The following is a 15,761-nucleotide window of genomic DNA, read 5'->3' on the forward strand; positions in this document are numbered from 1 at the left end:
GTTAGTGTCAGAAGTGAAGTCCATAATGATTCTCACTCTTCTTAATGGAGCCCAGGTGAAAGATGCCAGGGTTCTGATGGCAGCAGACCAGCCAAGGATGTCTGAGAAGCTTCAAGAAGCCAACCTTCTGTTGGAGGACATCCAGAAGGGGCTGAATGATTACTTGGAAAAGAAAAGACTATTTTTCCCCAGGTATTCAGCGTTCTTTTCTTTGAAGTAGCCGCCTGTATGTAGGTGGAATCACATTTTTCATACTGAGCGTTGGCTTCTATTCCCTCCTGGTTTCCCATACCTCATGAGACAACAGTCAGAGGTGAGGCATCTATGTCCTTGTTTAGAATGAGGTTGAAGAGACAGCAGTGGGGACTGAGTACAGTCTTTGACCAACAGCCATAGTCATTTACCCAATTAAGTGACATAGTAGTCATGATTATGAGCCTGGCCTTTGGAGTTAGAGAGTCCTTGATTTGAGCTCTTCCACTTATTAACCATGATAACTTCAGCAAATCTATCCGAACCTCAGGTTCTCCATTGTTAAATAAGGATAGAACAGTGGTCCCTACCTCATATATTTGTAGTGCAGATCAAATGAGCATGTAAAGCGTTTAGCATCTAAACTGTGTCTAAGAAATATCAGCTAATTTTTTTATCATCTAATTTTCCAGTTTCCAGTAAGTTTATCTGTAAATGTTGGACTCTTTTTCTATAAAAGTCAATGTTTTGTTGAGTAAAATTCAAAGTGGTTTTAGAGGGCTAATTCCAAAAAGGAGAGGCCTCATTTCCAAGAATCCATTCGTATTTAATTCACCATAGATGATTACTCCATTTTATTTAGCTGTGACTAAGATGTAGGTTTGATCCTAATTTGCCTTTAAAAAATTAAGTTTTAGTGTTCCTTTCTATGGGGAGAAGGTGAACCTCCTGCTTTCCATCTATATATCTATGGACTCAGAAACGTCCTTGGTGTCTATTTCGTGTGGTGTTATCCAACAGGCCTTTCTGCAATGATCTGGAAGCACAAAATATCCAAAGAGAGTAAACTTAGCAAATCCCTGAAGTTTGATCTACTATGCCCATTCCCACTACTGTTATTCCTAATAAAAAATATTAATAATAGTCAGTTATATAGCACTTCCCATATGCCAGGACACTTCTCTAAGTGCTTTACACATATAAGCTTATTTAATCCTGGCAAAAACCTTGTGAAGTTGGAAAGCATCATTATTGTTTTATTTTATAAGTGAAGAAACAGTAACTTGCCCGATGACACAGAATTGGTAAATGGCAAAACTGGAATTCAAACCCAGCCATTGCACCTCTCTGGGCTATAATCTCCCCCAAAATTAAACACACATTCAGGGATAAGAATAGCTCAGTATTTATTTATGCATGCTTATGAAACAAAATTAAACACTCAGTAAACACGTTGAAAATGTTGTTGATAATCATATATTTAAATTAATTTTACCTTGAAAATGTAGAGAGCTAAATAGTTCATTTAATTTAAAATTATACAAATGCATTCATTATTACTCTTATGGCCATTAAGCCTCATTTGTTATCACACATAACAGAGACAGAGGGGAGTATCACCTTGTTGGAAATGGAAGTTCACAGAAGAGATCCCAGTTCCCTCTTCCTTTGCTTTGAAATAGGTTCTTCTTCCTGTCAAATGATGAGCTACTAGAGATCTTATCAGAGACAAAGGATCCCCTCCGAGTCCAGCCACACTTGAAGAAGTGCTTTGAAGGAATTGCCAAGCTGGAGTTTACAGACGATCTGGAAATTGTGGGGATGATCAGCTCAGAAAAAGAAACTGTTCCATTCAAACAGAGAATCTACCCAGCTAAAGCCAAAGTAACCCCCTTACCCACTTTTGGTTCTTTTTTCCATAAGAGAGTAAAACAGAGAAGGGAAGACAGCATATTAGTTAAGCACTGGGACTCTAGTTCTAGGCTGCATGGATGTGACTCCCAGTTCCATGCTTTAACAACTGGGGAGCTTTTTGGTATATTACTCTATCTATTTAAGACTCAGTTTACCCATGTCTAAAATGGGGTTTATACCGCAATCCAAGTGACACACTAAATTTGTGGAAAGTATTTCCACCAAATCTGTTGTGGAGGCAGTAGTAGAAATCAGGTCCAAGCAACTTACACAGTTTATATTTCCATGAGCAAAGCCCAGCTAAGGTTGATTCAATCAGACAGCTCCTAGGAACAGCTATTTTTTAAAGGTCACTGAAACTTCATGGACTCAATGAAACTCTTTGCCTCGCTTCATTGACTTTTATTTTTGCCATTCACCTATCCATAAAAGCTCAACAACTAGAAGTCACATCACCAAACCAGACACCAGCTAGCCAACAGCTACAGTTTGGGCTACAAAATTCTAAAAATAAATTATTTTCTGTATATTCAAATGAGCTATGGAACTTTAAAATACCTGCCAGTGCCCAGGCAGTATCCCCTTCCAATTCAATCAGAATATCTGGGGGTGGAGCCAAGGAGCCATGTTTTTTTAAAGGTCTCCAGATGATTCCAATGCACAGCAAAAGTTTGGAAACCACTGGAATAATGCATAAATCAGAACTGTTTGTTAGAAATGAGTGATTGATTTTATTAACTGAAATTTAAATGGTTTGTTTGCCTCCGAAGAAATTGTCTGTTTCAGAAAATGCCATGAAAGAAATGCATGTTAAAGATCCCCTATTGCCTCTACAAGGTGGAGGGGTATAGGAAAATAGTAAATAAATGTAAAATGGTGAAAGAAAATCAGCTTGAAGGTGTGGCGAATCTTTGGCCTCCCTTCAGCCCTGTCCACAAGAGAGCTGAACTCTACACGCCCCCCTATCCCTCCCTCCTGGCCATGGCTAACTGTTGCTGCCTCTTGGTTTGTCTTGCCCCACAGGGCATGGTGGAAAAGTGGCTGCAGCAGGTGGAGCAGATGATGCTCGCCAGCATGCGAGAAGTTATTAAACTTGGGATTGAAGCATATACCAAGGTAAACAAGAATCGGTGTACACATTGATACAGTAACGGGAACTTTAAGAAGAAGGTTGAAGAGATCCATTCTTTCGGCCCTCTGCCGAAACCCACCCTGCTCCTGCTGGGTGACACCTTGATCCCTCTACCCCTTTCCCGGTAAATCCCAGGGGAATGAATTTAGTTTTAGTGAAAGGGTTGCAGTTGGAAGCAGCTGATAGGAGAGGCAGCTCTTACCAGGACCCCCTGGTTGCTGTGGATCATCCTTTCTGTGGATGGGAATTGATGGCTCAGGTATCTTTAGAGTCCTGTCCAACTAAACATTTTCCACCTCTAGGTTTTTCAGTGACATTACATGTGCCCTGAATGGCATCACTCATCAAGCTTTAAGGGGAAACAGGTGCTACATAAGCCCTCAGAGAAAAGAACCTGTGTCACAGCATCCTTCATTCTGACCCTAGCAAGGTTAATGTCAAATTGGCGAACTATACCTTCATGCTGTCCCCTCTACTTTAGACACCTTGTCTTCCAACTTTCAGGCCCTGGACCCCATTCCCAGGACGGCTTCCATCAAACAGAAGAATATTCAGTTGACACCTTCCCACTAGACTATTACAGATCTCATGCAGTCCCTCTCTGGTGCTAGTATTTGCATTGTAAATGAAAGGCCAATCCTTTTTTGGATTATGTATTCTAAATCAAAAACTCAAAGAAAAACAGCTACATGTGTGAAATTACTTCATGAAATACATTTGTAAACAAGAATTGGCATACTTTTTCTGTAAAGGGCCAGACAGTAAATATTTTCAGCTCTGAAAGCCACACACTCCATCACAGCTACTTAACTTTATCTTTGACAAAAAGCAGTACAAACCCAGGCAATATGTAAATGAATGGAGGAGACTTTGTTACATACAACTTTATTTATTAAAACAGGCTGCAGGTCAGATTTGGCCTGCAGACCATAGATTGCCGATCCCTGATCTATAGCTAAAAAACAAAAACAAAAACAAAAAAACAGAAGTGGGGAAGGACATAGCTAAAATAAACTGGGCATAGCACTGTGATGTTATGTAGTCATCAAAAACAGTAGTTATGAAGACTTCCTGAAAACAGAACACAACCTCATTTGTAAGTACGTGAAAATCCCTGGATGGGAGCAGGAAAAAAAAAAAGCAAAGAACTAATGGGGTTTTTCATTGTTTTTGTCTTCATAAAATTCAGGGAAGGAGGCATAAAGCAGTAAGCCCAAAGATTTCAGGCCTTATAGCATCTGAGGGTGGGGGAGCATTTTGTTTTCATGGTGGGAGATGTTAGAAGCCTATAGTTTAAATCACACATGGCCAAGACAAACTGATCTTATACCTCACTGTGCTTTTCCAGGTCCCGCGTAATCTCTGGGTCTTGGAGTGGCCTGGCCAAGTGGTTATCTGTGTCTCTTCCATCTTTTGGACCCAGGAGGTGTCCCAAGCCCTGGCAGAAAAGACTCTTCCAGTAAGTGAGCCTGTCATGAAGCTTGCAGAGAATATTCAAGCATCATACTAGGATTTGAATGGCATATACTTAAAGTAGACATATTTTCTAAATAAAATGGTGTCTCACAGGATGGTGGGATGGAGGGTTTAGGATTGAGGCTATCCTGAAGCTCAATAGTGGCAGAACTCTCACAGGCCTTGCCAGAGAGAAATTCTGGGCTGTAGTAGCATTCTAAATCTTTGATGTGTAATTGCTTTTTCCAATTAACTCAAATGAGTTTGCCTCCAGGGTCAAGTAGGCAGAATTTCCACTGATGGAGAATACAGCCTTCTACCCTCACCCCAGTCTTCTTCCTAGACCCAGAGACCATGCGGTCCTGCTTTCCTCTTCTCTGCCACCATCGAACTCCCCTTCTCATCACCCCCATTCCCATACAAACTCACCCCCAGTCATTCTAAGAGTCCTCAAGTGCCTGCTTACCCTCAGACCTGTCCTGAGCATGAATCCACACTCATGCATTTCCAGTCAATTCCTGCCATTGATGCCAGAGCTTCAGAGGTCAAGATCTAGGTAGACTTGGGTTCAAAGCCTAACAGTTTCATTCATCAGCTGTGTGACTGTGGGCAAGTTACTTAACTTGTCTATAAAATACAAGTAATTGTAGCACCACATCTTATTGTGGGAGAGCTGAATGGGATACCAGTAAGTTGTTTGGTACTTAGAGGCTAGGCTATAAATCCCATAGGGTAGGCACCATGTCTGTTTGGCTCATATTATATCTCCAGGGGTTAATGCTGTGCCCAGTACATAGTAGGTGCTCAATAAATATTTGTTGAATGAATGGAACTCCAGTTCCATTCTCTCTACCATGCTATTATTTCCCATAATCATCTCATCAGACCTCCCTTATTCCCCTATAGAATTTTGACTGTGGACAGAATATATTTTATTTCATACATTAAAATTAGGACATCAGGATAAATAGACAGATAGATAGGTAATGATAATAGATATAGATAGATGAGATAGATGGATTGATAGATGACAGAATGATAAAGCAAATGTGGTAAAACGTTAATATTGGTAGGTCTTGATATCTGGGTGGGATTGGGGAGTTCTTTATATGGGGTTTAAATTATTTTTGTGACTGTCCTGTGTTCGAAATTATTTCAAAATAAAACATTTAACAGAAAAAATTGACATCAGTATTTGACCAGGATTCAAATTTACACAAATTCTATGTTGATAATTCCTAATAGATGTGTTTCACTTTATACTCTGCAAACAGCTCTCATGTACATCATTTGAAGCCTCAAAAAATTAAAATTTCATGCACCCCCCCAAAAAAAACATTGTGAACAAAATTCCCTATGATATACATATCACGTATCTGCCTCTGTGTATGTGTATATGTATAGATACAGAAATACAGCCATGTAGGGAGACATATTAAAAAAACAAAAATTTCTGAATTGTGCAACTGCATCTCTGTGCCTGTAAAGAGGGGAGATTGCTTCCCATTGCACAATCAAGGCCTGGAGAGCACATACATTCAATGATGTGCCTGGACATCCTGAAGGAAGGTGGTTGTTGGTATAGGATACAGGATAGTCATCCATCCATTCATTATTCATTTAACAAATATTTGTTTAGCACCTGCGTTGTGCTGGGACTCTGCTACTAGGCAAAGGGAATTTGAGGTGGATAAGACAGACGTGATCTCTGTCCTCTAGTGGGAGAGAGAAAAAGGCTCTTTTATAGACCGGTGATGAGAAAAGTACAAGGATCTAGGATGCATGGGGTGGGAGGAGGAAAGTGAGAGAGGGGTCAGGATAGGGAAAGACTTCCCAGAAAAGCAGTATCTAAGAGAGACCTAAAACAGAATAGGGATTAGCCAAGCAAAGAATAGGAGGAAGAAAGTTCTACCCAAAAAGACAATTATTATCTTGCATATATGAAATGCCTAGAATAAGCAAATTTCATAGCGACAGATAGTAGATTGCAGGTTACCAGGGACAAAGAGGGAGCTATTGCTTAATGGGTGCAGAGTTTCTGCCAGATGTGATGAAAAAGTTGGAGTAAAGGATATTGGTGACAGTAGCACAATACTGTGAATGTAATTAATACTGCTGAATTGAACACTTGAAAGTGGTTAAGACGGGAAATTTTGAGTTATATGTATGTCAGTATAAGAAATAGTTAAGAAAATGTTTCAGAGAAAGGAGCTTGAATTTGCAAAAGTTTGAAGATGGAAAGATGAAAAACATGATGCATTCTAGCAACTGAAGGCAGTTTGGTCCAAGAGAACTATAGAGTAGCCGTGGTTAAAGGAAATGTGGGGAGCAGCCCCAGCCCAGAGGGCCTTACACCCAGGACACTGGGGGGCATTGAAAAGGTACATTTTTTGTGTGTTTTGATTTGTTTTAGTGTTTGCTATGAGCCAGGTACTTTATTAATAATAACAACAGCAACCACGCCTATTTGCTGGGTGCTTTCTTCACAGCAGACATTGTGCCAAGTGCTCCACATATACTATCTCATTTAATCCTCAAAAGAGCTTCAAGGGTAGCTGTAATTATCTCCATTTGACAGATGAGAAGACTGAGACTCAGATGGTTAAAATCATTTCCCAGAATGACATAGCTAGAGAGTGGAGAAATGTTGGGTTTGCACCCAGGGTGACACACTTAAGTCTGATTTTAACTTTAGGTTCGTGTAGGAGGTCAGATGGGACACAGTGGCAATCCAAGGCCATAATGCATGAGAAACGATAGTTTGATACTCAGAGGTCCAGGGCAGAGAGGGGTACCATAAGGAGGGTGGGTCAATAGGAAGTGTGATTGGCATGGGGTGGGGGTAGGGTTAACTCAACCAGCAGGTGGGCAGCACCCAAGCAGAACGAGAGACACCCGCAGACTTGTGCCTTTATTTTGTCCCAGGGGCAGAGGTTAGTAGATTTCCTACAAGAGTCAAGAATTAGTTTAGTATAAAGCAAATGCATGCAGAAGGGTAAACAGGCAGGGGTCTGAAGGTGATGGGGATGATTAGCCTATGATTTGGGGCCAAATGTAGGTCTGGATGTGATGTGTGGGTATACAGTGGGTGGTGGCCACAGAGGTGGGTATGGGTCCTGGGGGAGTTTATGCCCCAGGGTGGAGAGTAATGAGGCAAATGGCTTAGCCAAAGTGAGATGGATTCTGAAGTAGCACACACAAGTTTAGAAAATTATGACAATCAGGATGTAGAGCAGTTCCACACACACCCAAAAACTCCCTCGTGTCCTTTTTAATCAACGCTTTCCCCCACTGCCAGCCTCTGGCAATCTGTTTCTGCCCCTATAGTCTTGCTTTTTCCCAATATCGTACCAATGAAGTCATGTGTGTGTGACCTTCCAAATCTGGTTTCTTTCAATTAGCATCGTACATGTGAGATTCATCCATGTTGTTGCATGTTTCGGTAGTTTTATTGCTGAGTATTGTTCCATTATATGTTTACCCATTCACCAGTTTAAGGATATTTGGGTTGTTTCCAGTTTGGGGTGATTATTAGTAGAAATGCTTTAAACGTTTACATAAAGGTATTTGTGTAGACCTAAGTTTTCATTTCCCTTGGGTAAATACCTAGAAGTTTGGTTGCTGAGTCACATGGTAAAATGTGTGTTTAACTTTATGAGAAACTGCCAAACTGGTTTCCAAAGTGTCTGTGCCATTTTGATTTACATCAGCAAGGAATGAGAGTTCCAGTTGCTCCACAAACTTTTCAGAACTTGCTGTTATCCAGTTTTGTTTTGTTTTCTATTTTAATAGGTATGTAGTGGTATACTATTGTGTTTTTTTTTTTTATTACATGGGCAGGCACCGGGAATCGAACCCGGGTCCTCAGGCATGGCAGGCAAGTATTCTTACCTGCTGAGCCACTGTGGCCTGCCCTACTATTGTGGTTTTTTTTTTTTATTAATTACAGAAAAAAAAGAAATTAACACAACATTTAGAAATCATTCGATTCTACATATGCAATCAGTAATTCTTAACATCATCACATAGATGCATGATCATCATTTCTTAGTACATTTGCATCTATTTAGGAAAAGAACTAGCAAAACAACAGAAAAAGATATAGAATGTTAATATAGAGAAAAAAATAAAAATAATAATAATAGTTTTAATAATAATAATAATGATTTTAATCTGGATTTCCCTAATAACTAATCAGGTTAAATGTTTTTTCACATGCTTATGCTTTTTTGTAAAACATCTGTTAAAATCTTCTTTTCCCATTTTTTGATTGGTTTGTTGTTTGGTTTCTTATTGAGTTTTCAGAGTTCTTTTTTTTTTTTTAACTTTTTTTATTAATTAAAAAAATTAACAAACAAAACATTAAGATATCATTCCATTCTACATATACAATCAGTAATTCTTAATATCATCACATAGTTACATATTCATCATTTCTTAGAACATTTGCATCGATTTAGAAAAAGAAATAAAAAGACAACAGAAAAAGAAATAAAATGATAACAGAGAAAAAAAAAGATTATACATACCATACCCCTTACCCCTCGCTTTCATTTACCACTAGCATTTTAAACTAAATTTATTTTAATATTTGTTTCCCCCATTATTTATTTTTATTCCATATGTTCTACTCTTCTGTTGATATAGTAGCTAAAAGGAGCATCAGACACAAGGTTTTCACATTCACAGAGTCTCATTATGAAAGCTATATCATTGTTCAATCATCATCAAGAAACGTGGCTACTGGAACACAGCTCTATATTTTCAGGCAGTTCCCTCCAGCCTCTCCGCTACATCTTGAACAAGGTGATATCTACTTAATGCATAAGAATAACCTCCAGGATAACCTCTCAACTCTGTTTGGAATCTCTCAGCCATTGACACGTGGTCTCATTTTACTCTTCCCCCTTTGGTCGAGAAGGTTCTCTCAATCCCTTGATGTTAATTCTCAGCTCATTCTAGGGTTTTTCTCAGTCCCTTGATGCTGAGTCTCAGCTCATTCCAGGCTCTCTGTCCCACGTTGCCAGAAAGGTCCACACCCCTGGGAGTCATGTCCCATGCAGAGAGGGGGAGGGTGGTGAGACTGCTCGTCATGTTGGCTGGAGAGAGAGGCCACATCTAAGCAACAAAAGAGGCTCTCTTGGGGGTGACTCTTAGGCCTAAATTTTAAGTAGACTTGACCTATCCTTTGTGGGGTTAAGTTTCATATGAGCAACCCCCAAGACTGGGGGCTCAGCCTATAGCTTTGGTTGTCCACACTGCTTGTGAGAATATCAAGAATTCAACTTGGGGAAGTTCAGATTTCTTTATGTATGCTCCAGATACAAAACATTTAACAGATAGGCATTTTCCCAGTCTATGACTTGTTTTTTTTTTATGTCTTCAAAAAGCAGACATTTTAAAATTTTGATGAAAACCAATTTTTATATATATGTATATATATATTGAATTATATATATAAGTATATATCAATATAAATTGAATTGCCTAATTCAAAGTAAAAAAGATTTTCTGTTTTATTCCAGACATTTTATAGTTTAAGTTTTACATTTAGGTCTATGTTCCATTTGAGGTAATTTTTTTTTTATATAGTATGAAGTATATGTTGGTTTCATTTTTTTGCTTATAGATGTTCAGTTGTTTTAGCACTATTTGTTAAGAATACTATATTTCCTCTATTGAATTATATATTCAATAAATAATTCAATATATATATGTGTCTTATAATTTGTTTTAAAAAAGCAATTGATCAGGGGTACAAGGGTTGTTCAGTGCTATAATTCTCGTCTGCCATGCACGAAACCTGGGTTCAATTCCTGGCCCATGCACTTTCCAAAAACAAACAAACAAGCAAACAAACCAAGATCAAACAAACAAAAATTCAACAAATGGTGCTGCAATAATGGGATACTCACATGAGAAAAAGAATGAAATGTGACCCCTGCCACACAGTATACAAAAAAAAAAAAATCAATTGATTGGGTATGTATGCACCTACTTCTGGACTGTCTATTCTGTTTCTTTGATCTCTGCATCTATCCTTTTGCCAATATCACACTTCTTTTTTTTTTTATGTTTTTTCAATAGACTTTACTTTTTAGAGTAGTTGTAGGTTTTACAGAAAAATTACACCGAAAGTACAGAGTTCCCATATACCCCCCCACATACATAGTTTTGTCAATGACATTACCATGTTTTTACTATTATTATTATTTTTGCTGCAATATAGCATGATTTTTGGTGTATTAATTTAATTTCTATTAATAGCATGATGAGCAAATATTCTTTTGTAACTCATTTAACTCTTTTTCTGAGATTTATCCATATTCATTTTATTGTTATGGAATATTACATTACATGACTATTCCATAATTTATTTATTACCCTATTCATAGTCATAAAATCCACCCCCTCGCCCAATTTTACTATTATAATATGGTATGAACACCTTTAGATTTATTTTACATGTTCCTATGGTGCAAGAATTTCCTTAGAATTGGAACTGCCACATGCTGGGGCAAGATATTTGCAACGAATATTACTGACAAAATATATCAAGAACAAAGCAATAAAAAGACAAATCCCAATAGACAACTGCAAAGAATTTGAACTGGCAAATTCTTTGCTGAAGAAACTCAATAAACTTATGTAAATATGCCCAACATCATGGGTAATGAGAAAGTTCAAACGAGCACCATTACACATGTCAATTTGGAAAAGTAATTTAAAACCTGATATTATTTTAGTGTTACCAGGATGTGGAGAAATAGGGACTCTTATACACTTGTGGTGGGGGCATAAATTGACATAACCACTTTGAAGAGCAATTTTATATCTAATAAAGTAGAAAATATCACACTTCTTAATTATGTATTTATAGTCATTCTTAAAATCAGGTGAGCCAGTGCTTGCATCCTACTGCTTCTTGGAGATATCTGTGTTTCCTTAAATTTCAGGCTACTCGGTTGCCTTGATGGGTCAATAATAGTTATAATTTTGTAGTTTATCATTCTTAGCATGAAAGCAATATTCTTTCCAGTTTTCTGCATCCTAAGCAGAAGCTCTCCTTCCCGCTGAAGAGTGACATGAAACGACTGAAGTTTTAGAATGGGAAGATAGGTCAGAGGGGGCAATATAGGATGCAGGAAGATAAATGTAACAAGCGGCTAGAATATTCCAAATTACACAAATTCCGACTGGGACGGTGACAGTGAGAATGGAGAAAAACAGCAAATGGGAAAATATTAAAGTATTAAGGAATAGACATTCATGACGGGAGGTGATGAATAGGGAAGCTTGCAGGATAACACCCAGGGGCCTGGCTTGAGCCCCTGAATGGTAGATGGCTCCATTCCTTGGGGTGGAAGTTACCAGAAGAGAATCCAATTTAACCAGTTGTCCCTACCTATGTCCCCACTAGGATTTTCTCCAGAAGAGTAATGATCAGATTGCAGAGATTGTCCAGCTGGTACGGGGGAAGCTGAGCAGTGGGGCCCGGCTCACCCTTGGGGCCCTCACGGTTATCGATGTCCACGGTAAGCAGAGAGCCTTCCTCTGGCATTACTGATCCAAGTCTCCCACCATTTACACAGCTGTCCAGGGACAGCAGCCAGGCTGGCCTCTCTCCATTCTCCCTGGTCGAATGATTCCTGTTAGGGAGGGGCTTCTACAACTGAGAGTAAGATGAGCAAGTAAGAATGAGTAAGGAGAGAAGCCAACACTGAAGGGGTTCTGTGCATCCTCTCCCATCCTCAACCTTGTTTCCAGGAACTGTCCAAGGAGGACTCTCACTAAGACAATGATGACTAAAGCTATTTCTGATATTCAGTCTACTTGGGATGATTTCCTTGGGCTAACAATAGCTAATTTTATTGAATACTCATTGAATGCCAAGCTTTGTGCTAAGCACTTGCCACACATTACCTCATCTTTATATCCATCTCACAGATTAAGAACCCAGTGCTTAGAGAGGTAAATAACTGGCTGAGCAGCACACAGCTGTAAATAGTAGAGACTGTTTTGCAATTTGAACCTATGTCTGTCTGATCCCAAACCCCAGAGACTGGAAATGGGCAGTGATGAAAGGAGGGAGTGGGTGAGAGATGATACTTTCCAGCTCTTCCTTAAGACAAAAAGAAGAGGAAGAACTGGGGTCTTTATGTAAAACAAACTACTCCCACACCCTCCCTCCATCAACACCAAGAAAACCAGGGCTGGGCCAGGCTGATTGCCTGGGAAAGTGGCTCTCTTGTTCACACCCCCAGCTTCCCACTGCCATTAGCAGCATCTTATTCCCTCAAGGTTGATGCTCATTTCAATCTGACTTCATTTGGGTAGATTAGCATAAAAGCAGGAAGAGAGAAGGGAGAATGTGATCTTCATCTGGCCGTATGCACAGCTGGAAGGAAGCGTGAGTGCAGGTGTGGTACCTGCACAGGGTACCCCAGAGTGGTTAGGTTTTCACGACAGCACGTGTTCCTGTGCACATGCATGTGCATACACACACACACACACACTGCATAGCAAAGGCGATCTCTGATTCAATTCCTTTGCTCATCTTCCTCTTGAGTCTTTCTTGCAGGCACCTGGTCCTACCACTGCCCTGCGGGTTCTCTCACAAACCCAGAAGGACAGTTCACTTCCTCGGGAAAGAAGGAAGGGCTGTTGATGTCATCTTCTTCAAGGACTTCTTTGCAGAGTTTTGGATTTTACTGTAATAGAGGAGACTGCTCTCACAGAGAAGCAGTAGGCTTACAGAAAGGTCCCTTTGTAAAGTTAGGTTTCTGAGATCCTAAATTCAAGCTTATTATAGTAGCTCAGAGATCTCAATAGCTCTTACCTTGTGAGTTATCTAAAAATTTAATTGATAATTCTCAGAAGCCTCTCATATTCACTTGCCAACTTTAGGGGCCCGTCACTATGTGAAAATTTAAGTGGACTCACAATCCTTTAAGAAAAAAGGAGTAAACCTAGACATGTATCTAGCTCAGGCCCCAAGATGAAAAGAATACATCTAGCCATGAATTCATGGGACCTCTTCCCTTCCAAAACTAGATCAGGCCAAGCTGATTGTGTTCTCCTAGAATATCTTAGAAGCCCGGAACAGGCCAAAACCTGGATCATATTGGGGATATGATAATATTTGGGGTAATTATTTATTGCAAAGCCCTCTGGATTAGTCCCCAAATTTGAAGATAATAGGGTAACAGTAGCTGATATTTGTAAGTTTTTATGTGCCAGGCACACATATTTACATACAGACATGGACACACATATACACATGTATTCATTTAATCCTCACAAAAACCCTATTAAGGTCTATAGTATATTATCCTCATTCTACAGGTTATGCAATTGAGGGACAGAGAGATTGAGAAACTTACCTGTAATCGAATAGCTAGTTAATGGTGGAAACAGAATTCAAACCCAGACAGATTTCAGAATATGCACTTTTAATGCTTCTACTGAGAGCATAAAATGCAGCAGCTTCTCCGCCTGACTCCTTAAGAGGAAGCAAATACCAACTTCTTGGAAGAGATTGCTACCTGCAAGTTGGGGGTGGACAAGAAGGCTAGCTGGGCTTAAAATTGTTTGGAGAATAAGGATGGCCTTGGAGGCCTCTATAGACCCTTTCTAACTAAGGCGTCTTATGGATTTGGGAGGATTCTGGTGGCTTTGCATGTGTGACTTTCCATGTTCCATCAGCTCGAGATGTGGTGGACAAGTTATCTGAGAGCAAGATCTCTGATCTGAATGATTTCCAGTGGATCTCCCAGCTGCGCTACTACTGGGAGACCCAGGACGTGAAGGTGCAGATGATAACCACAGAAGTCTTATACGGTTATGAGTACCTGGGCAACTCCCCCAGGCTGGTGATTACACCCCTCACTGACCGCTGCTACAGGTAGGTTCTGGGGTCCGCCAGAACTGAGGGGAAGAAAGAGAAGTCCAGAGGGAAAAGAATATAGGAAGGGAGGTAGGGGCATCTTGGATTATTTACCTTTACACTCTGCATTTCAGATTCTCAGATGTTTAGAGTTGTGGTTTTGGTCTCCATGGCCCCCAGATGAAGATAAAAACTAGGCTTTCAGACCAGAAACATGAACACAATAGGAATCCTAGTGCAAATTGATATGCTTCAACCCACAAGGGCAATGTTGGTGTGTGTCATTGAAAATGACATGGTTCTTAACTAGAAAACTCTCACAATGGTAGGAATCAAGATGGCGCCTGGAGGTCCCTTGGCCAAGAGATGAATAAGGAGCCAAGCAGAGTCCAGACCCTTGTCTCTAAGCTTTAACAACCAGTCTGGGGTTAGAGGGCCTGCGATGAGGAGATACGGTCATCTCATGCATTATTGCTTTCCTTGGAATTCATAAATAGAAAGCTGGCTTTTGTGAACTTGCCAATTTCATGATGTTTAGATTTTCCTCACTTTTTTATATTTCCTTGAAGCTGAAATTTTTTTTCCTTAGCAACTTAAGAAAACATTATGATGATAATATATATACACAAAACATTTTCCATTTTAGCCACATTCAAATATACAATTCAGTAACGTTAATTACATTCACAATGTTGGACTACTGTCACCACCATCCATTACCCAAACTTTTCCATCACCCCAAACAAAAACTCTGTACCCAGCAAGCATTAAATTTCCATTCCCACCCCTGGGAAACTGTAATCTTTCTGTCTCTATGAATTGCATATTCTATTATTTCATACAATATTTATCCTTTTGAGTCTGGCTTATTTCACTCAACATGATGTCTTTAAGGTTCATCATGAAGCAACATGTATCAGAACTGCATTTCTTTTCATGGATGAATTATATTCCATTGTATGGTTATTCCACGTTTTTTAATCTATTCATCTGTTGATGGGCACTTGGGTCACTTTTATTTTTTAACTATTGGGAATAATGTTACTAGAAATTTTTTGAATTATAGTAGTACTTGAATATTTTCTCCTTTCAAAATTCTCAATCACAAAAAAATCCATCACTTGTTTTGTATATGTTGTGTTTTTGGCTTTTCATAGATTCATTTATTCCACTCAGTATTCAACAGCCTTTTGTTGAACTTTCTCTGTACTCTGCATAGCTTCACGAACCCCTCAATCTGGGGCTGGGGGGGTGAAAGCCACATAAACAGATGATTACAAAATAGCAGGTTAACCAAAATTATAGTGGCTCATTCAAAAATATAGTGGCTCATACAGTTATGATATCATTTATTGACATTATTGACATTTATGTTGTACCTGCGAAGTACCAGGCACTATA

At 39.3% G+C, this 15,761-nt stretch overlaps 1 protein-coding gene across 2 annotated transcripts in view; it reads left to right on the forward strand.

The window, feature by feature from the left end:
• The window catches only part of DNAH3 (dynein axonemal heavy chain 3), a 220,557-nt gene that overhangs the window by 83,639 nt on the left and 121,157 nt on the right, over nucleotides 1–15,761 (forward strand). For both annotated transcript variants that reach the window (XM_077141603.1, XM_077141602.1), the window contains exons 24-29: nucleotides 56–192; nucleotides 1,656–1,857; nucleotides 2,911–3,003; nucleotides 4,368–4,478; nucleotides 11,895–12,009; nucleotides 14,180–14,378. In XM_077141603.1, the coding sequence (XP_076997718.1) occupies nucleotides 56–192; nucleotides 1,656–1,857; nucleotides 2,911–3,003; nucleotides 4,368–4,478; nucleotides 11,895–12,009; nucleotides 14,180–14,378 (857 nt within the window). The remainder of the gene's footprint in view (nucleotides 1–55; nucleotides 193–1,655; nucleotides 1,858–2,910; nucleotides 3,004–4,367; nucleotides 4,479–11,894; nucleotides 12,010–14,179; nucleotides 14,379–15,761) is intronic.

This window comes from Tamandua tetradactyla, chromosome 23 (genome assembly GCF_023851605.1).
Source record: "Tamandua tetradactyla isolate mTamTet1 chromosome 23, mTamTet1.pri, whole genome shotgun sequence".
Classification (NCBI taxonomy): Eukaryota; Metazoa; Chordata; class Mammalia; order Pilosa; family Myrmecophagidae; genus Tamandua; species Tamandua tetradactyla.